Source organism: Lactuca sativa, chromosome 8, assembly GCF_002870075.4.
Source record: "Lactuca sativa cultivar Salinas chromosome 8, Lsat_Salinas_v11, whole genome shotgun sequence".
Taxonomy (NCBI): Eukaryota; Viridiplantae; Streptophyta; class Magnoliopsida; order Asterales; family Asteraceae; genus Lactuca; species Lactuca sativa.
In genome coordinates this window covers 156368356-156391560 of record NC_056630.2, presented here as the reverse complement: position 1 = coordinate 156391560, position 23205 = coordinate 156368356, and the positions used below count along the sequence as shown (strand labels likewise).

The 23205-nt window shown below is 39.1% G+C and overlaps 1 protein-coding gene across 1 annotated transcript; it reads left to right on the top strand.

Annotated features, from left to right (window-relative positions):
* The first annotated feature begins 19986 nt into the window (after positions 1-19986).
* On the top strand, positions 19987-21000 carry LOC111886639 (uncharacterized). The gene has a single exon (XM_023882896.1). The coding sequence runs from the start codon at positions 19987-19989 to the stop codon at positions 20998-21000; it is 1014 nt and encodes a 337-aa protein (XP_023738664.1).
* Positions 21001-23205: the final 2205 nt, after the last annotated feature.

Sequence of the window (23205 nt, the reverse complement as noted above, 5' to 3'; positions counted from 1 at the left end):
CCTGAATAAACATCCAATCTAGGGTTGTTTCACTTAAACGCAAATCAAAATGAAAAGCTTGAGCTAAATTTGCAGCCAAATAGGTGAATTCATTGAAGGCATCTTTTGATACCATGTTAGGGTAGAATAATTTCACCAGAAAAATCATAATGATATTGATTCGGGGTATAAATACATATAGGAATACAAAGGCGCAAAAGGAAAAAAGATAATCACAATGATTTATAAAGATCATCTACTAAAATAAAAGATCTTGAATATATTATATAATGTATTCGTTTACAGCTAGCTTGTCAGTTATGCAACTTGCATGGTTTTGCTAGCGACAATGTTTAACTATGTAATTGTTTCATATTATTGTATACACAATCCAAGTGACTTATATTAAGGTTGTGTTTGGAATGTCATAATTAGCTTATAAACAGTTGTTTTTAAAAAAATAATAATAATAAGTTGTTATATTTGTCAAGCAAAAATTTTGCTTATAAGCTAAATTTAAAAAAAATACTTTAGACTAGTTTTTCATCAGCTTTTTAAGGTTGTTTGGGATGGGCCTCTCAACGCATTTGAGAGGCTGGGGTGGACAACCTCAACGACGTTGAGTTGCTTCGAACACCTCCCGACGTAATGCCTTATTGCAACACGTGGAGGGTTCAACGCAATGCAACACACCCTTCTATCTTTCCTTGTAACATCTATAAATTTTCAATAAAATTTAAACTTTTTCAAAACATTCTCTAAAAAGTGTTTACAAAACCATTGTGTCTAAAACATTATTCAAAATCAGAGTCATTTACACCATAGTTTTCAAAACACTTTCATTATCAGAGTATCCCAAAAATAATAATTCCCAAAAACGTGAGGATGTGTACGATCATGCCTTCACCTTACCACGATCTACTGAAATACCTGAAACCATAAACCAAAATTGTAAGCACAAAGCTTCGTGAGTTCCCCCAAAGTACCAACAAACAAATGATAACACACATACAAAACAACATACTATGGGTCCAATCAATAATTGGGTTGGAATACTCTTGGCCCTCAACCATCGGGTTGGAATGCCAACATACTATGGATCCAATCAACCATTGGTTTGGAATACCCTCGAACCTCAACCATCGGGTTTAAATGCCAACATACTATGGGTCCAATCAACCATCGGGTTGGAATACCCTTGGCCCTCAACCATCATGTTGGAATGCCAATATACTATGGGTCCAATCAACCATCGGGTTGGAATGCCAACATACTATGGGTCCAATCAATCATTGGGAGGGAATACCCTCGGCCTGTTGGCTTACGCACAAAGTAGAGAATCCTCATCCACCATATGCACGTAAAACAGATAATCATATGACAGTCTACAACCAGTCAAATAGATCTAACCGATTACTAAGCATAGCAACATCCTATCTACCAGGATACCGATCTAACAAATCATAACAGCATAGCAACATCCAATCTACCAGGATACCGATCTAACAGATCATAACAACATAGCAACATGCATACAGAAAATCAATTCACTAGGACGACATTGGTGCCTTTGACCCACAAGTACAATGAGGAAAACTCACCTTACAAGCAGCAATGACTGATAAGATCCAACTCTCAAATCTCAGCTCCCGACTCAAATGACTACAACCACCATGTGATCATTTGTAACGCCCGCAGATCCGGGCTAGTCAAATTAGAGGCAATAAGGGTCGAAAATGACTTTTCGGAAAAATATTATTTAGAACAAATAATCTTAACCAAGTTTTAGTATATTTTACAAGGTCTCCGTACATATAAAGAACGCCGAAATCCGAGTTATAACGAAGAAGTTATGACCCGTCGAAGTTTCGCGACAAAACCGGCATGATACCGGGAAGCGTAAATAGTGAATTTACGATAGAGTGAGTTTTAGCCTTAGCGATCTAAATGAAAGTCGTAGAATACGTTAAACCGAGAGCGTCCATAAAAAGAACGCCCAAATCTGACTTCGTATGAAGAAGTTATGATTTTTCGAAGTTTCGGCTTAGCTGTGTACAACCCGAAATTCGAATATTAGATCGAGCGGTTTTTAGCCTACACGACCTAAAAGAGAATCGAAGATCTCTTTAAGAGTAGCGTAACAAGAAAAAGATGGGCGAAAACGGATGTCGGATGAAGAAGTTATGAGAATTTAACAGACCAATCCTGTCCCGGCCTGTTAAAAATATAAATTTAAAATAAATCAAAATTAGCCAACGGAGTCTAAACGAAAGTTGTAGAGTATGTTCTTGTCTTCGCATGGATATAAAGAACGTAAAAAAAGGAGCTCGTATGCTAGAGTTATGATTCTCGGAAGTCGGAGTGTAAATTTGCGAAGCTGATTGCGAAGTTGCTGACGTGGCCGAATCTCAGCCGTCCCTTGTTGCCCACGCCTCGCTTCGGATGGGTGAAACCTATCCTCACATAAGCCCCGCATAATCCGAAGATGCCCAGCGTCCGAGTACGCCTCGCATGCAAAGTCCCTACGCTCCGTGTTCTAGCCTTCCTCGGTCCACAAGCTGCCACGTCCCACCAAGCATGTTCGGACGCGTGTTGTACGATGCGAGCCTTACGCGCAGCGTAGTCTGAGGCCTCGCAGGGTATAAAAGGGGGCGAGGGTCTCCGACTTTTTCACACCATTTTCCTTCTCTCTCTAAGGGTTTTAACCCTCCCTTAAGCCTAGGTGACCCCCTAGCACCCTAAGGAAGCCCCGAGGCTCTCGGAGTCCCGAGAAAAAGGGTCTTTCGGTTTCGGAAACGCTGCTCTGAGCAAAGCCCGGTTTTCTTTAAAATCTGCTGTAAGTGAGCTACGCTTACGCAATTTTTAATTTAGCTTCCAAATAATTATAGTAATGTTATTAGGTCCTTAAAGTAATTATTTGGGCTATTATTATGAGTTAAATTAAGTGTTATTTAACGCTTATATAATAATAATAATAATAATAATAATAATAATAATAATAATAATAATAATAATAATAATAATAATAATAATAATAATAGTCAGACTATTAATTTGTCGCGGTTATCGTTAGACTAAACCCTAGTGATATTGATACTAGGTTTTATCAAAGGAAATTGTTTTGAGAGTATCGAAGCGCTGTCCGAGTGCTGAGTCACCACCTTTCAAGTGAGTGCATAGTTACTTTCATCTTACACACATATATGAAGTATTTTATATAAATTACATGCTATTTGTGCATATTATCCGAATACTTGTTGTCTATGTTGGATGAACGATTTTATACATGTTTTAAATGATTTAAATTGTATATGTATTTTATATCTACGATAATGTTGGGGTAAAACATGGGTAGATGTAATAGACGGAATATGAGTTGGATGATGAGTCGAGAGGTGTTATAGACCACGAGGTGAGGGGGAGAGGTGGACGATATGAGAAGCCTTTTCCCAAACGATGCCCCCGTCATTCAGCAAAGTATGGATGACAACCATGGGTTATTCTAGACAGTCTAGTGGAACACTAGCAGGCTCCCAACCTGTAGGTGTTGTGAACGATGTGTTCACCCGGTGTACTCTAAACCTTGGTGATCATGTAGACTTGATGCCCAAACCTTGGTGATCATGCAGACTTGATGCCTAAACCTTGGTGATCATGCAGACTTGATGCATAAACCCTGGAGACTATGCAGACTTAGAGTCCGTTGTGTAAACCGTGGCAACGATGGACTTCGTTCCGATTCCTTAGGATGATCCTTGGGAGTGAGTAAACGAGAAATAGTTGATTCTTAGGGTAGATCCTTAAGAATAAAGAAGATAATGGGGTTGGGTAATTGGGTTGATTGATTGATTGTTTAAACATAATAATTATATTATTGTGGGTTGAAAACCCTATGTACTCACCAGGTTTCCCAACCTGACCCACTCAGCTTATTTGTATCACAGGTGTCAATATGACGTTACATTACACTGAGAGATTTAAAAGAGATGTAGATCACTAGTGATAATGAATGTAAGTTCTGTTTATGCTTATGTTACTGTATTGACGATGACATCCCAAATGTTTTAAAATGAATAAAAATACATTTCTTCAGAAATGCTTTGATAACGTATTTATCATGTTTTACTGGGAACAAATTCCGCAACATTTTTATTAAAAGAAGTACTCTGATTTTTATAAAGCATAAACAAAATCGGTCTTTTCGGGCCGTGAAAATTGGGGATGTCACATCATTTCCATCAAAACTCTGAAATACCCAAAATTCCCTTTAAAGTCAACAGTCAAGGTAACAGCCCATGTTGACCTAACTCATCGAGTACACTTATCTACTCGTCGAGTTCATTTAGTATTCAGAAAGCCGGGAAAAACCCCAACCAACTCTCCAAGTTTTACCCTCTTACTCATTCGGTCCTTTTTCATCAAGTCCAATGTTTCAAGATGTAGATCTAGCTCCCAAGAGCTACAAAGTCAATTAAAGTTGCCAATTTTATGGACATGCATGCCCCAAAGAGGTTCTAACTCTCAAGGAAAACTTAATAAGGGATCTTAAGCATGAAAGAGGCCTAGAACTCAATAAAGTTTGCAACCTTAAGCCAAAAGAGGCCACCAAACGTCCAAATCTAAAGTGATAACTCCATGATATGCTCAACCCCATGAACAATCCAAAAACGAGTCAAATATGACAATAAACTTCCAAGGAAGAGATCTAATCAAATAGATGAGCAAGTTTTCGACTTTTTACCTCAAAATAGTAGCTAAAATCAAGGAGATCCTAGATCTATAGATTTCCCTTCAAGCTAGGCACCACCAACTTCAAGCTCTTTCAAAATGAGACCAAAAGAAGCAAGTTTTAAGCTCACACACTCCACTTGGGGTAAGATACACGAATCTAGGGTTTCTGGACAGAGGAGGCGATTAGGGAGGCCATCAATGGGACTTAACCCTTTAAATAGGGTGCAACATGTCACACCCCAAAACCAAGAATGGCGGAAACGTTCTGGGGCGGAGGACGTCATGTATAATATCAACAACAATGTAAAGTAGTAAACAAGCAACAACATCATCCATTGCATTAATAAAATAATTATTATACAATTGTATTCTGTCAAATTTTGATAAACACTAAAGCATAAATCAAAATGAAAGATAAGTCTTGAATAAGCTCCATCTTCCTTTCTCGTTGCATCGGTACCTGTCTGTGATGTCCTGAGGATACAAGTAATTTTGAAAGCGAGTATCAGCTTTGAAGCTGGTGAGATCATAAGTATTTAGTGTCTTAAATTGTATGTAAGAATTTGAAAGTGTAAGTATTGTAAGAATTTGTAAGTGTTTGAAAAACCCTAGAATCCCTATGATTCCTTCTAGTACGTGAAGGTGTCTTCTACCAAGACCTAATTGTTCTGTGTGTGTGTCTCTTGTAAGAGTATGTATTTTTCCAAAGTATAACTATCATTATCCAAAAATATAGTTTGTACATTTATGTTTAAGTGAGGTCATCACTAAAAATATGTAATGGAAAAATTAACGTAGTACTAAACGTAGCTCTAAAAGGACTACTACTGTACTAACTACCTTAAGCCGGATTTTGGGCAAAGGCACTATGTGATAAATTGCGCCATACTACCGACTGTAACAACGACATACGAATGGTCGTAATAACGGAATGACGTTTGGCACCCGCAGATCTGCAGATCCCACTGTAGCTGGCAGTAAGGTGTAGGATGGTCAATCCAGTATAGATCTATACACAAACTCATACTATGAACTGGTTACATCGACATAAGAATGGTCGAAATTAATGTATGACGTTTGGCACCCGCAGACCTGCAGGTCCCGCTGTAGCTAGCAGCAAGGCGTAGGATAGTCAATCCATTATAGAATCTATACGCAAACTCAACGCTCCCCCTTCAAGAGACTCTGGCCGCAACTCAAGTCATGAGGTTTTAAGTCATGCTCCGATTTAAATCACAGTAATTAACGTATTCTCGTATATGTAATGTAATGTGCTGTTCTAGCTGTAATGTAATGAACTGTTCTAGCAAGTATAGTAATGTAAGCGTTCTAGCAAGTATAGTAATGTAAGCGTTCTAGAAAGTATAGTAATGTAAGCGTTCTAGTATAAATGTATATGTTCTAGTCATAGTATAGATGTATATGTAATGTACAGTAATGTTCTAGAAAGTATTGACTCATGAATGAATTGACTCATTGTATGATATCGCGTTCTAGTAATGGTTCTAGTATCTTCCTGAACTACCCATATGGTAGCTTACTAGTAATCTAAGTGGTACGTATGGACGTGGATGTATACCCTTGCTACCCAATGGCATAGGATGAATTGGAAGGACCTTTTTATGACTATATATGTACATATGATATATACCTAATCTTTAAACGACTTTCGGACGAATACCCAATGTCCCACCAGACCACATCTCAATGTGCGAAAAGGAAATAGGGTGGATGGTCTTCCTAAGTCTTTTAAATATTTCTTATATAACTATACATATAGAGGCATGCAATTTACAATATAAAATCATAAATAAGTTTGGTAAAACATTTGAAACAGAAATATTAGTTTAAGGAAAGATCGACTTGATGTCAATCTATAAAACAATTTGAAGGCATAAGTTTGATAAAACAATATAAGTACGAGGAACATTTGTTTGTAACACAGTTGTAAATCAGTTTGAAATAAGATAAACAGAGTAAGAAGTACAGTGTAATAAGTAGTTTGAAAACATATAAAATGTTTATAAAAATCATTTGCAGGAAACTGTTTGGTAAAACGGCTAATGAGTAGCCAAATCTTTTGAATGCTGTATATTAATCACATGTGATTGATGTAATAAGTAATATAATCCTACTTACTAATCACATGTGATTGACATAATAAGTAGCATGATTCTACTTGTATCCCCCCATAAAACATTTAAAATAGTTTAAAATATTAGTTAAGGGGTATGAACTCACCTGCAGTATGTGACTGGGATTGAACGGACTGTTATCGTACGGAAGGATCGGACAAGTGCTTGGTGTCAAGTGAAGACTTAGACACACACAATGATCCTAATTACATATGAAGACATATGTATATAAATAATTAGAGATTAAATCACTAATTATACAAGTATAAACATTTAAGCGCGAGGACAACACTTTTGGTCAAGTGCTAGGAGGCTAATGGGTTGCAACAAAGAAGTGCAATGCCCCTAATGGAAGTTTAAGGTCAAAAGACCATATTCATTGGAGTTTACGGCCTAGGGGAGTAAGCTCCTGGCCGTAAACTCTCAACCAAGTCATGAAATGGAGTTTAGAAGTACTACAACCTTAGAGGGGAATTGTTTCAAGGCTATACAAGTGTTTGGGCACCACATTGACTCCTTTGGGGAGTTTACGGTCCAAAGACCCTTTTCCCTTGGAGTTTATGGCCGTAAACTCCCTTGGGAGGGTTCTTATTGTTCTTTCAAGTCTCCAACATTTCAAGGAACAAGTCTAGGTTTCAACACTTGGCTTAAGGAAGGTTTATGGCATTAAATGGAACCATTTTATGGAGTTTACGGCCATAGAACTCTTTGGGCCATAAACTCCCTCACACATGAGGCTCTAAGATTTTTAACTAGTCCAAAACTCATCTAGGTACTTGCCCTAAAAGTCTCTTGGCCTAAGGAAGTGTCTAGGGTGTCCTTTGACCCCTTAATAGGAGTTTACGGCCCAAGAAATACTCTTGGCCGTAAACTCTTCAATACTTGTGCTTTTCATGAGTTTCCTAGGTCCTAAACACTTTAAGGTATTTGCCTAAAATGAAGACCAAGCCTTAGGAAGAGTTTGAAGGGATTTTGACCCTAAATCTTGGAGTTTACGGCCTAAGGAGCATCTTGGCCGTAAACTCCCTTCCAAAGTTGGTTTCTAATTGTTTGGTTGATCTAAATCATGAGTTTAAGGCTTCTAGGTTCTTGTTCTAAGGCTAAAGGATCACTAGGCACTCATTTGTGCCCTTTACTTGGAGTTTACGGCCCAAGAGGTGGTTCCTTGGCCGTAAACTCCTCAAACTAAGTGGTTTTGATTTGCTTCTAGCCTCTAATGATCATACATAAAGTCCTTAGTTAGATGCCTAACACGGAAATGGGACTAGATGGCCTTTAGGCTTGATTTTGGAGTTTACTCCCCAAGAACGTTCTTGGGCGGTAAACTCTCGGATCTTGTACTTTGGACATGTAAATAATGTTATTAAGCATATAACAAGTATTAAAACACATCTATGAAAGTAGACTCACAATCTGGGATGAAAACCCGAAGATCCGTGAGAGAGAAATTGACTTTTCTCTATTTGGAATTTAACTAATGAACCAATTTGGTTCATAATTCTATTTATAGTCCTGAGATTTTTGGCAGAAAAATATTTCTATTCTTGGAATGGATTCTAATGACCTAGAGTAATGGAATTACAGTGTTGCACAAAATCCTAGTGCATCCACTCTCCTAATAACTCCTTAGGTGTAAAACCCTAAAACTGCCAAACTTATTCCATAAGTCTGAATTGTCATTGTAACTTCTCTACATCTATTGGCTTGATGTGGTTTGATTAGAATGGAAAATTTCGGGTTGTCACATCATCCCCCTGTTAAAGGGAATTTCGTCCCGAAATTAGAATTTAGGCAAGGAAGTACGCACGAATGATCGAGACGTGAGGAGGAACTTCCTAATCGATTGGTTCTAGCACACTGAAGTGAAATCGGGCTCTCGGTTGGTATCCCAACGAACCTTCACTAACTGGCGACGGCGTTGCTTCTTCCGCTTGACCTCTCGGTCGAGGGTCACTACGGTTCTAATACGAAGGCAAGGATCTCGACGAGTGGACTTGTAAGAGTCCTAACGGAAAGGTATGGTTTCACGATCGAGATGCGAAGAGTAGAAAGTACGTTACTGAGTTCGCGGAGTAGGTCTAGTTTGTGCGAGGCACAAGACAGATTCTGATAAGAATCTTAGAGGTCCTAACTATATTGGATTTAGCTTTTCCACGCTTTACGAAGCGTATTAAGCCATTCCCCAAGTGAGTTATCCTAAAGAACTTGGTCACTCACTTGGAATCTCAAAGGTTCCTTTTCTTGCGTAACTTCCCAGTCAAAGGACACCCCTTGCTGGGTCAAAGTCGTACGAGTTTCTGTAGCTTGCGAGGAGTTCTGAATGAACTAAGGCGGTAGGTCGGTAAGACCTAGAATTTGGCGAAAGACTGTCGGCGTCTCTGGTGTCGATGAATGCTCAATTGTTTTGGCAAATTGAAAGAGTACTCAAAATTTATCACATTACTAACAGTGTGTCCTAGAAATTTGACTCTTCAACTTCCACATCTCGTGTCTAGAGAACTTTGCTAAAAGTTCCTCTGTAGGAAATGTTTTCATGGGTTTTCTTCTTACTACGAGGGTAGATAAGTAAGTCATTTCATGGAGAAATGACGAATCGATCCAAGTAAGAAAGACGTAACCCTAATCATTTATCTCATGAAAACCATGGGCGTATTGGTCCTATCCGAAAGGTATCACTACGAACTCGAAGTGTCCGTATCGAGTTCAGGAGATAGTCTTTCGGACATCCTTCCCTAGCACTCGAACTGGTGATATTCGGATTTCAGATCCATTCTTGGAAGTAGTTTCTTTCCTTAAGTTTGCTCAACCATTTTGTCTATGCGAGGCAGAGATAACGATTTCTATGACAATCTTGACGGAGTCCTCGATATCCGAGGCACATACGATACGATCCATCGATCTCTGGAGAATCTGACCGGGGTTCTCGAGGGTGAGAAACCTAGTCTTCTAATTCTATTTCTGTGTAGTTCGCTAAGTTGTTCGTACTGTTCTTGTATCTCGATGGGTGTTTAAACTATAGGGGGATCTGTTTTTCGGGAGTCGTACTGGGTTCTAAGTATGTTCACATGACGATGTGATTTCTCGTATACTTAGGCAGTTTCTCCGTCCTGAAGTCCATTTTAGAATTCATACAGGACTTCACGATCACAATTTCGTGTATACGAGTAGTATATAATTAAGATTGAAAAGGTAGTCGTATAACTGATTCTTCCTTACCCTCACATCCCAAGGAGGAAAAGAGTTAAGGCGAAATCATTAATTCTGAACCTGTAGAACCTTGATTATATAACACTCTTATGTATACCTTCCTCAGTGATAGATCATCCGCATGAATTCCTGGATTGAACTTGACGTACTGCACGAGTGGTACTTCGGGGATTTCTTCGGAAAGAAATTAACTAGGAGGTACTCCTGGAATGAGTACTTCGGCGTTCTGATATGACGGCTTCGCTGGAAAAATGATCTAGAAGAAAGAGATGTACGTATGAAGCTGTTTTTGCGAGGATCAAATTAAATTGAGTCGTATGATAATGTCGGAATCATACTGAAATTTAAAGACATTAGATTTGAACATAAGGCGTTTACAGACAAGCGACAACCGTGTAACCATGAACAGAGTTACAGTACTGTAGATTTACCACAAGACTATTGCTGCGAATAAGATATACTACAAAAGACAAGTATATGCAGCACGAGAATTCCTATACAGACAGGATCTCGCAAAAGGTAAGACTCTAGTTGCACTAGTTCCAGATAGTTTATAAGTCTATTACAACGAAACGCCTTAATTACATTAACGTGGTTCCTGAGCAGGCTCTCCTGCAGTTGTGATCCTGAGAATCTTCCCGTCTGCGCCAGAATTCTGCGTTATCGGGCAATCCTTCTGGAGGTGTCCAATTTCACCGCATTGGTGACATATATGGACAACACCCACATTGGTGGCATGACTGGCTAGTACTAGCTTTGGTGCCAGGATTACGGTGCTTAGCTAGTGTTATGTGGACACGAGTGCCTTCCTCGTTACTCCACCTCGAAAATTGCTTCTTGAATCGTTCTGCGCTATAACTCGTCTTGTGCGCAGGGTTAGTCTCGATGAAAGGGACATGAGTGACGGGTCTTTTCGGTGCTCCACAGTCACGAGCATGATGCCCTATGTTTAGGCAATTGCAACATTGCATCTCATGGCAAGCCCTATGATGATGGAAACTACACTTATCACACTTCGGGAGTTTTTCCTCATATGACCTGTGCGGTACGGGAACGGTAGGGGTTTCCACTTGTTGCTGTTGTAAAGACAGCTTTTGGGTTCTCTTGCGTTCTATCCAGGCTTGACGCTTTCGTTTCTTGTTCTCTGCTTTCTGGCTTTGCGAGCCTGTGACTGTTACTGTTGGGTGACTTCCTGGATGGATATCACGATTGGGAACTTCATTCCCATCAGCAGTATCGACTGTGCTGATAGCGCTACGGTGCGCAATGACCGCGGTTACGGCAGCCACTACGGCAGCTGTAAATGCCGTTTGAAAGGTAGCGACGTCCATAGTAAAAGTAGAGGTCTTGTTGCTTGGCTGGTTGTTTCCGGATGACGACATGATTCTGTAACACGAAAGAGTAAAGATTTGTGAGCGATTTTGGTTGACCCTGATGTACTTAGATTGTTCATGAAAAGAGTAAGAGTATGATCTCGAAAGTTTGACCTACATCCCTATGATGCAGTCCTGGTTAAAGAATGAAAGTATGTTCGTAGAATGGTCTCAAGACGTTTGTCGTTCGAGCTGAGGTATCGTGGGTTGGTGAATAACAAGATCCAACCACTGAAAGAGACGTGGAAATGCCCCTGGAGATAAATCACCATAGTCCAATGACTTGACTAAAGTATGATTCAGATAGACTCCAAAGAATAGTAAGATAAAAGTACTTGGATGAAGAATGACACAGAAGTTAGCCGGCTGTCAATATCTTTGATATTCACGATGTAAGGATTCTGGAAAATGACCTTTTAAAGGTCTCACATCATATCCACAGAAGATAGTTCCTGACAGCATTAAGACCTAACTAAAGTACTTACGGTACAAGATAATTTCATAGAAAATGCCACATTGGGCATAGACAGAAAACACGATTTCTTTTTTTATAAGGGAAATAAAGTAAAGCGTCTACTACTGGCGACGGTCATCCCTATGGTGAACTCTTAGTTCAACCGATTGACGTTCCATGTCAAGTAGGTGTCTTTCGCACACCATCTGGCGTACTCGGAGCTCTATGACTTCAGCTCGTGATTCAACCAGTGCTTGCAACAGGGTTTCATGGTTTCTCTCTGATCTCTCGTGAGCATCTTCTGGATGAATGGTGTGGAGGGTATGCATTCTAGCATAGGCGACTACTTCCGTAATCTGACGTAGGGCTGTCCTGCCTTGAATCTCATTTTGGGCCCTTCTGCGGACCAAGATTGGCAAGGCTCTACCTGCTGAGCCCCCATTGCTCAAGTCGTAAAAGCTTCGGTCGCCATCAAATAGCATAAACTGATCTTGTCCTTGGCTCCCTGTTTTCAAGCATTCCACTCACTCAGGGTCGGGCCATGAAAAGCCGGAAGAGGGTTAGGAATCGAAACGGGAGCTGCTCGAGGTAGGTTCTCAACCTCTGGTTCGGAGTTAGCATTGTACGAAAAGTCTTCATCATGGTGATCATTCAAAGGGATAGGATGATCATTCTCTGGTTCTTCTCCGAACCAACCAGCTATGAATTCATTCGGAAGATACTGGTTGGCAAGGGGATGGAGTCCAACTATGATTTCTATGCGAGAATTTAGGGTAAGAGGATAATTATTAGACGAATTATCTAGATAATTATTTAGAAAACCTTCATTAGTTACATCGCTATTTGTGAAGTGCATACCAGCTATGTGTAATCTAAACAGGATAGACCTTCGAATAAATGACCTTAACTCCTTATTCACACATAATAGGGGTAAGGAAAAATTATCACAGATTCTGAGTCTATAACATCCTAATTACATGTAGCCTCAGTGTATCCAGTTAGCAACTATTCAACTTAATAATGAAGACCCCGTTTTAATTCTCAAGTATATAGTACTTATAGTAACACCAAAATACACCTATAGTATTTTAAATTTATTGTTATGTTCTATTGTTCTCATTGTGGTAGGGTTGGTAAGATTTTAGCATTGTTGCAACCACACACTTAAACTTAGGCACATGCTAGTCAACCCTCGGATAATATAGGCGATCAGGCTGTATCTTCCCAGTTTTGACCATATGTCTCTAAGCCCACTTGTGTTGCCCAACAATCGTAATTCTTTTGTACTGTCCTAATGACATTGATTTTTAGTATGAATGCATCATGTATACTTACTTAAATATTTTACTATTTAAAGTATAAACTCTTGGTCAGAGTATTTTTAATCCCTTATGTATTTATAGTTAGTATATCTTTTATGGATTGATATACTTAATTCACTATAAACAATGCTCTGATACCAATCTGTCACACCCCAAAACCAAGAACGGCGGAAACGTTTTGGGGCGGAGGACGTCATGTATAATATCAACAACAATGTAAAGTAGTAAACAAGCAACAACATCATCCATTGCATTAATAAAATAATTATTATACAATTGTATTCTGTCAAATTTTGATAAACACTAAAGCATAAATCAAAATGAAAGATAAGTCTTGAATAAGCTCCATCTTCCTTTCTCGTTGCATCGGTACCTGTCTGTGATGTCCTGAGGATACAAGTAATTTTGAAAGCGAGTATCAGCTTTGAAGCTGGTGAGATCATAAGTATTTAGTGTCTTAAATTGTATGTAAGAATTTGAAAGTGTAAGTATTGTAAGAATTTGTAAGTGTTTGAAAAACCCTAGAATCCCTATGATTCCTTCTAGTACGTGAAGGTGTCTTCTACCAAGACCTAATTGTTCTGTGTGTGTGTCTCTTGTAAGAGTATGTATTTTTCCAAAGTATAACTATCATTATCCAAAAATATAGTTTGTACATTTATGTTTAAGTGAGGTCATCACTAAAAATATGTAATGGAAAAATTAACGTAGTACTAAACGTAGCTCTAAAAGGACTACTACTGTACTAACTACCTCAAGCCGGATTTTGGGCAAAGGCACTATGTGATAAATTGCGCCATACTACCGACTGTAACAACGACATACGAATGGTCGTAATAACGGAATGACGTTTGGCACCCGCAGATCTGCAGATCCCACTGTAGCTGGCAGTAAGGTGTAGGATGGTCAATCCAGTATAGATCTATACACAAACTCATACTATGGACTGGTTACATCGACATAAGAATGGTCGAAATTAATGTAAGACGTTTGGCACCCGCAGAACTGTAGGTCCCGCTGTAGCTAGCAGCAAGGCGTAGGATAGTCAATCCATTATAGAATCTATACGCAAACTCAACGCTCCCCCTTCAAGAGACTCTGGCCGCAACTCAAGTCATGAGGTTTTAAGTCATGCTCCGATTTAAATCACAGTAATTAACGTATTCTCGTATATGTAATGTAATGTGCTGTTCTAGTTGTAATGTAATGAACTGTTCTAGCAAGTATAGTAATGTAAGCGTTCTAGCAAGTATAATAATGTAAGCGTTCTAGTATAAATGTATATGTTCTCGTCCTAGTATAGATGTATATGTAATGTAGAGTAATGTTATAGAAAGTATTGACTCATGAATGAACTGACTCATTGTATGATATCGCGTTCTAGTAATGGTTCTAGTATCTTCCTGAACTACCCATATGGTAGCTTACTAGTAATCTAAGTGGTACGTATGGACGTGGATGTATACCCTTGCTACCCAAGGGCATAGGATGAATTGGAAGGACCTTTTTATGACTATATATGTACATATGATATATAACTAATCTTTAAACGACTTTCGGACGAATACCCAATGTCCCACCAGACCACATCTCAAGGCGCGAAAAGGAAATAGGGTGGATGGTCTTCCTAAGTCTTTTAAACATTTGTTATATAACTATACATATAGAGGCATGCAATATATAATATAAAAGCATAAATAAGTTTGGTAAAACATTTGAAACAGAAATATTAGTTTAAGGAAAGATCGACTTGATGTCAATCTATAAAACAATTTGAAGGCATAAGTTTGATAAAACAATATAAGTACGAGGAACATTTGTTTGTAACACAGTTGTAAATCAGTTTGAAATAAGATAAACAGAGTAAGAAGTACAATGTAATAAGTAGTTTGAAAACATATAAAATGTTTATAAAAATCATTTGCAGGAAACTGTTTGGTAAAACGGCTAATGAGTAGCCAAATCTTTTGAATGCTGTATATTAATCACATGTGATTGATGTAATAAGTAATATAATCCTACTTACTAATCACATGTGATTGACATAATAAGTAGCATGATTCTACTTGTATCCCCCCATAAAACATTTAAAATAGTTTAAAATATTAGTTAAGGGGTATGAACTCACCTGCAGTATGTGACTGGGATTGAACGGACTATTATCGTACAGAAGGATCGGACAAGTGCTTGGTGTCAAGTGAAGACTTAGACACACACAATGATCCTAATTACATATGAAGACATATGTATATAAATAATTAGAGATTAAATCACTAATTATACAATTATAAACATTTAAGCGCGAGGACAACACTTTTAGTCAAGTGCTAGGATTAAGCTCCTGGCCGTAAACTCTCAACCAAGTCATGAAATGGAGTTTAGAAGTACGACAACCTTAGAGGGGAATTGTTTCAAGGCTATACAAGTGTTTAGGCACCACATTGACTCCTTTGGGGAGTTTATGGTCCAAATACCCTTTTCCCTTGGAGTTTACGGCCGTAAACTCCCTTGGGAGGGTTCTTAGATTTTTAACTAGTCCAAAACTCATCTAGGTACTTGCCCTAAAAGTCTCTTGGCCTAAGGAAGTGTCTAGGGTGTCCTTTGACCCCTTAATAGGAGTTTACGGCCCAAGAAATACTCTTGGCCGTAAACTCTTCAATACTTGTGCTTTTCATGAGTTTCCTAGGTCCTAAACACTTTAAGGTATTTGCCTAAAATGAAGACCAAGCCTTAGGAAGAGTTTGAAGGGATTTTGACCCTAAATCTTGGAGTTTACGGCCTAAGGAGCATCTTGGCCGTAAACTCCCTTCCAAAGTTGGTTTCTAATTGTTTTGTTGGTCTAAATCATGAGTTTAAGGCTTCTAGGTTCTTGTTCTAAGGCTAAAGGAACACTAGGCACTCATTTGTGCCCTTTACTTGGAGTTTACGGCCCAAGAGGTGGTTCCTTGGCCGTAAACTCCTCAAACTAAGTGGTTTTGATTTGCTTCTAGCCTCTAATGATCATACATAAAGTCCTTAGTTAGATGCCTAACACGGAAATGGGACTAGATGGCCTTTAGGCTTGATTTTGGAGTTTACTCCCCAAGAACGTTCTTGGGCGGTAAACTCCCGGATCTTGTACTTTGGACATGTAAATAATGTTATTAAGCATATAACAAGTATTAAAACACATCTATGAAAGTAGACTCACAATCTGGGATGAAAACCCGAAGATCCGTGAGAGAGAAATTGACTTTTCTCTATTTGGAATTTAACTAATGAACCAATTTGGTTCATAATTCTATTTATAGTCCTGAGATTTTTGGCAGAAAAATATTTCTATTCTTGGAATGGATTCTAATGACCTAGAGTAATGGAATTACAGTGTTGCACAAAATCCTAGTGCATCCACTCTCCTAATAACTCCTTAGGTGTAAAACCCTAAAACTGCCAAACTTATTCCATAAGTCTGAATTGACATTGTAACTGCTCTACATCTATTGGCTTGATGTGGTTTGATTAGAATGGAAAATTTCGGGTTGTCACACAACACCATAAAAATTAGGGTTTTCATATTCAGCCACCAACTCGTTGAGTTTTGTCCTATTCGCTCCATGGAGTCTTCTTTTCCACTTATATACCTGAGTACATAACACATTTAAACAAACACGTCAAACAAAAGTATGGTGAGCTACATGGGGTCACATACACTTATTTTTTTAAATAGTTTTATCTTCTTTTGATAGCTTCATTTTATTTACTTCTTTTTATAGTTTTTTTAGCACATTCCATTTGCATTTTAGTTAATTTCCATGCATATTTTCATTTTTGTTATTTTTATGACCATTTCAGCTGCTTTCTAGTTTCTTGAGCATTATTGCAGATTTTAAGGAAACTAGAGGAGCGGGAGTGTACAGGGTCTTTTGGAAGGCGATTGGACTTGAAGAGCAGTGGGGATTTCATGCTTGATGGTTGTGGAGGTGATTCAGGGAGTAGGCTTGTCGATTGTTTGAAGGCGCAGAAGTTTTGAACTTTAAATTTGAAAGGGCGCGGGAGAATTCTTGAGTGTGCAAGATCGATGTCTAGGAGTTTGCGGAAGTTTTGAATGATGTGGAAAGACGAATTGGGCTCAAATTGAAGAAAAATGGGCTAGAAGATGATTGGATTCGAACTGGGCCAATGGATTAGCTGTGGGGGCCTAAGACTTGAAGAAGCCCAAAAATTCCTTCGAAGTCACGCGGCCCGCGTAAGATTCCCCGCGGCCCGCGTGGATTCCTGTCAAGGGCAATTTCGAGATTTTACTTAGAGCTTTATATTAGGAAGGTTGTTGTGCCTCTTCAGCCTTATTTTGGAGGTCCGAGTTTGAGACTTTCTCTCTGGAGTTTGGAGTACTTTTGAAGGCCAAGAACACCTCAAGAACATCTTGATTTCACCTCTTGATTATTGTAAAATGTTTGGTATAATCTTCTCTAACTTTATTTCTTTGAGTTTAGCCATGCTTGGCTAAACTAATCCTCGTTGACTTTTTGTTGAATCCTTTGAACTTTTGTTGAATGTTGAAGAATCCATGAACTTGTTCTTAAATCTTTATGGAAATGTTTTGTGTTTTATCATATTATCACTACTAGTATGTTTTTATTCATGAGTTTAAATGTGTTTGTGGTGATTAGTTGGCTAATTTCTTGATTAAGTAAAGGATCCTCAAATTAGCAAGCAACAAATGATTTTTGTGTTGTTTTTTCTTCACACAATCATAAAAACATTTTCTCCAACATGGTAGTGAAAGCAATTGACTCCTCTTGGATTTGGTGACTTTTTGGTTTTTAATGCTAGTTGACTTTCACTAATTACATGCTATTTGGAATTAGTGACTTTGACTAAGGACATTGTTATGAGCTTCTCTATCCGTTTCAACAATTAAGAAAATTCTAGGTAATCTCAAGCTCCTTGGATTACTATAGCCAATTTAAGGATTTAAATCAAAGTATTGCACCATTGGATTCTAATGATATGTTCATCAAAAGTCAAAGTGAGGAAACTTTAAGTCAACCATCTCTCCCTTATTGATTTTACATCAAACCTTATTTTTGTTGAAATTGTCTATTTAAATCATAGTTAATTCTAGTTTGTTTCAAGTATTTCAAAACACGAAAACCCCCCATTTTATTTTTATTGTTATTTTACAAGTATTTTTACAAAGAGATTTTTCATAGAGTTATAAATTGAACCAATCTCCGTGGATTCGACCACTTTACCACTATACACTATTTTAGTGTGTAATATTTAGGATTATTATTTTTGTTGGCCTCGACAACCACCAAATTTTTGGTGTCGTTGCTGGGGATTGGTTTATTTTTAATCAATTTGTTTCTCTATGCCCAGATCTCAACGTACAAGTGACTTGATTTACAACCTAGAAATCAAAAAGAAGCAAGGCATTTGGCGAAGGAAAAGCGAGTTGAACGTGGCCAAACTTCTAACTCCCACGGGGTCCGGAGGTTGAAACCGCTTCATTAAGTGATATAGAACCCGATTCTAGTCCCGACCCTCGCCAAGAAATTCCCGAAACACCACCCCTACAACAAAATCCACCCATTATTGAACCAATTGCAATGGCGGACGGATGAGAAGTTCCCGAAAGAACTTTGAGGCAAATGATGGAGACCAATGTTACACAAACTCCAACCAGTATCAATTTCCCGGTTTTGGAAGGAGGCTCGGAGTTGAAGTCAAGTTTAGTCCATCACCTACCAACTTTTCATGGATTGGAGAATGAAGATCCTCATAAGCATTTGAAGATGTTCCACATTATTTTCACTAGTATGAAGCCACAAGGGTCAACCGATGACCAAATCAAGCTAAGGGAATTCCCCTTTTCATTGACCGATCGAGCAAAAGATTGGTTATTCTATCTTCCACCGGGGTCGGTCAACTCATGGACCGACATGGCAAGAGCTTTCCTTGATAAGTTCTATCCTGCTTCAAGAGTCTCAAGTCTTAGAAATGAGATTTGTGGAATCCGCCAAGGTCAAAATGAGACTTTTCATGATTATTGGGAGAGGTTCAACAACTTGTGCTATAGTTTCCCACAACACCAAATTTCGGAACAACTCCTCATTCAACACTTCTATGAGGGATTGTTTCCAATGGAGAGAAGACTAGTTGATGCCTCAAGTGGTGGTGATGTCTTTAGTAAAACTCCACAACAAACAAGACAACTTTTCAACACCATAACTGCGAATTCTCAACATTTTGGCCCGCGCCAAGACATGAAGAGAGACACACAACACAAAGTTAATGAAGTGGGAACATCAAATCTTGAGTCTCAAATCAAAGATCTAACCTCCGTTTTCCAAAAGCTAGCCATGGGACAAACTCCACAAGTGATGGTTTGTGGAATATATGCAACAATGGGACATCCTACGGATATGTGTCCCATCCTTCAAGAAGATGCGGAGCAAGTGAATGCCACGGGAGAGTTCCAAAACTACCACAACAAACCATCCGGTTACCAAAATGCATATAATTCAAGTTGGAAGCCAAATCCCAACATGAGCTACAACCCAAGACCATTGCCTCAGAATGCATTGGTTAGACCATCCTATCCACCACCGCAACCTCATTACCAACATCAACAACCACACTATCAACCCAAACCGCACCCTCCACATCATCATCAACAACCTCCTCAATCTCAAGCAAGTAGCTCCAGAATTTCTCTTGAAGACATTGTCAAATCCCTAGCCACTAGTACCCAACAATTCCAAAAAGAGACAACAACTAGTATCTCCAACCTTGAAGCACAAATGGGAGACATAGTTACATCTATAAGCAAGTTGGAATCCCATGGTAAACTCCCTTCTCAAATCGAAAAGAACCCAAATGTTAATGTGGTGACCTTAAGAAGTGGCAAACAAGCCGGAGAAAGTAATTCAAAGAAGAAGCCAATGGAAGAAGAGGAAGAAATAGAGATCATTCCCATTGAAGAACCTATAGTCAAGAACGATGCACAAGTTGGAGCCCCAAAGAATACTACCCCTCTAGTAACACCAATAGCCACTCAACCACCGTTCCCCTCCCGACCTGCAACTTCAAAGAAGAATATGGAGGAGAAAGAGATTTTGGACACCTTCCGAAAGGTGGAAGTAAACATCCCTCTACTTCATGCAATCAAGCAAATCCCGAGATATGCAAAGTTCTTGAAAGAACTTTGTACCAAGAAGACGAAGTTGAAGGGAAATGAGAAAATTTTGATGAATGAAAACGCGTCCGCGGTTCTACAAAGGAAACTTCCACCCAAATCCAAAGATCCTGGAATGTTCACGGTTCCTTGCAAGATTGGAGATGTCACTTTTAGTAGTTCTATGCTTGATCTTGGTGCCTCTATCAATGTCATGCCCTATTTGGTGTATGAATCATTGAATGTCGGACCCTTAAGTGAAACCGGTGTCATAATCTCTCTTGCGGATAAATCAAGTGTATTTCCTAGAGGTGTTTTGGAAGTTGTCCTAGTGCAAGTGAACCAATTGGTCTTCCTGACGGATTTCTATGTGATTGATCTAGATGAGCAAGTGTCCTACAAATCGGCTCTAATCTTGCTTAGGAGACTGATTTTGAAGACGGCTAGGACAAAGATCGATGTGTATGTGGGAAGTTTGACAATGGAGTTTGATGGCGAAACAATAAGTTTTAATATTTATGATGCCATGAGATATCCTCGTGATGTTTCATCTGTGTACTTTGTTGATGTTGTTGAGCCAATTACTCAAAAATTGTTTGCATTATCTAACGGTGATATGTTGGAGATGATCTTAAGATAAGGATTCGATTGTGGGAAGCTAGCCGAGCAATTAAAACTTTATTCTTTGGATCCGGAAGTTGAGAAGTTGGTAAATAAAATGGAGATGAAGAAATCCACAAGATTAGATGTCAAGCAAATTGAATTGCCCCCAACTCATACAAAATTGCCTCCATCCCTTGTTCAACCACCCGAATTGGAATTGAAGGTCTTACCTCAACACTTGAAGTATGCCTACTTGGGAAAGAATGAAACCCTTCCGATTATCATTTCAACTCACTTAACCGAATTTGAAGAAGAACAACTCATCAAGGTGTTGAAGGAGCATAAAGAAGCCATGGGTTGGATGATTGCGTATATTAAAGGGTTGAGTCCCTCCACTTGTATGCACAAAATTTTGATGGAGGATGAATGCAAGCCAAACCGGGACGCACAAAGAAGGTTGAACCCACCAATGATGGAAGTTGTGAAGAAAGAGATTTTGAAGCTCCTTTATGCGGGGATGATCTACCCAATCTTGGATAGCAAGTGGGTGAGCCCGGTGCAAGTCGTTCCAAAGAAGACGGGAATCACGGTGGTCGAGAACAACAAAGGTATGATGGTCCCCACCCATGTGCAAAACGGGTGGAGAGTTTGTATTGACTACCGTAAGCTCAATGCAAGCACACGAAAAGATCATTTCCCACTGCCTTTCATTGACCAAATGTTAGAAAGGTTGTCCGAGAAATCTCATTATTGTTGTCTCGATGGGTATTCCGGTTTTCACCAAATCCCGGTGGCACCGGAGGACCATGAAAAGACAACATTTACATGTCCATTTGGTACTTTTGCATACCGGAGAATGCCATTCGGATTATGTAATGCCCCGGCCACTTTCCAAAGTTGTATGGTTAGTATCTTTTCGGAATACGTTGAAAATATAATTGAGGTTTTTATGGATGATTTCATGGTATATGGCAACTCCTTTCAAGAATGTTTGACCAATCTCACAAAAAATTTAAAAAGATGCATTGAAACAAACTTGGTTTTGAATTTCGAGAAATGTAATTTCATGGTGAGTCAAGGTCTCATTTTGGGTCACATTGTGTTTAAAAAAAGAATTGAGGTAGATAAGGCCAAAATTGATGTTATTCAAAGCTTACCTTACCCGACTTGTGTTCGGGAAGTTCGTTCTTTTTTGAGCCATGCAGGTTTCTACCGAAGGTTCATCAAGGATTTTTCAAAGATAACAAGACCAATGTGCCAACTCTTGTAAAAGGAGGTTGATTTCGAGTTCAATGAGGCGTGCAAAGAAGCTTTTGACAAGCTCAAAGAGTTTCTTACATCCGCTCCCATCATGCAAGCACCAAATTGGGATCTCCCCTTTGAGATCATGTGTGATGCAAGCAACTATGCGATAGGCGCTGTTTTGGGTCAAAAGAATAGAAGGGCCTCCTACGTGATCTATTATGCATCAAGGACACTAGACATTGCTCAAAGCAACTACTCTACCACGAAGAAGGAGCTATTGGCCATAGTGTTCGCTTTGGAGAAATTTAGACAAAACCTACTTGGTACCAAGGTCATAGTGTATTTGGATCACGCAACACTTAAGTACTTGATGACGAAGAAAGATGCAAAGCCGAGACTCATCCGGTGGATCCTACTGTTACAAGAATTTGAGTTGGAAATCCGGGACAAAAGCGGATGCGAGAACCTCATTGCCGATCATCTAAGCCGAATCACTTCAAATGAAACTGCTCTCCCGTTGTGGGACGAGTTTCCGGATGAGCATCTCTTTTCCCTTACTCAATCTATTCCATGGTATGCCGATATCATTAACTTTTTGGTCACAAAAAGGTATCCCGACACATTCACACGTGCTCAAAAAGTCAAGCTCAAAAGTGATGCAAAATAGTATGTGTGGGATGAGCCTTATTTGTGGAAACATTGTCCCGATCAAATCATTAAGCGATGTGTGCCCCTACAAGAGAATGAATCTATTTTGCAATTATGTAATGAATTTGCTTGTGGGGGACACTTCGGACCTAGCCGAACCTTGAGAAAGGTTCTTGAATATGGACTATTTTGGCCGAACATGTCACGCGACTGTTACTTGTTTTGCAAGAGTTGTGAACGGTGTCAAATGACGGGAAACATTTCGAAAAAGAACCAAATGCCCGAAAATCCAATCCTTGTTTGTGAAAATTTTAACGTATGGGGAATTGATTTCATGGGCCCATTTCCT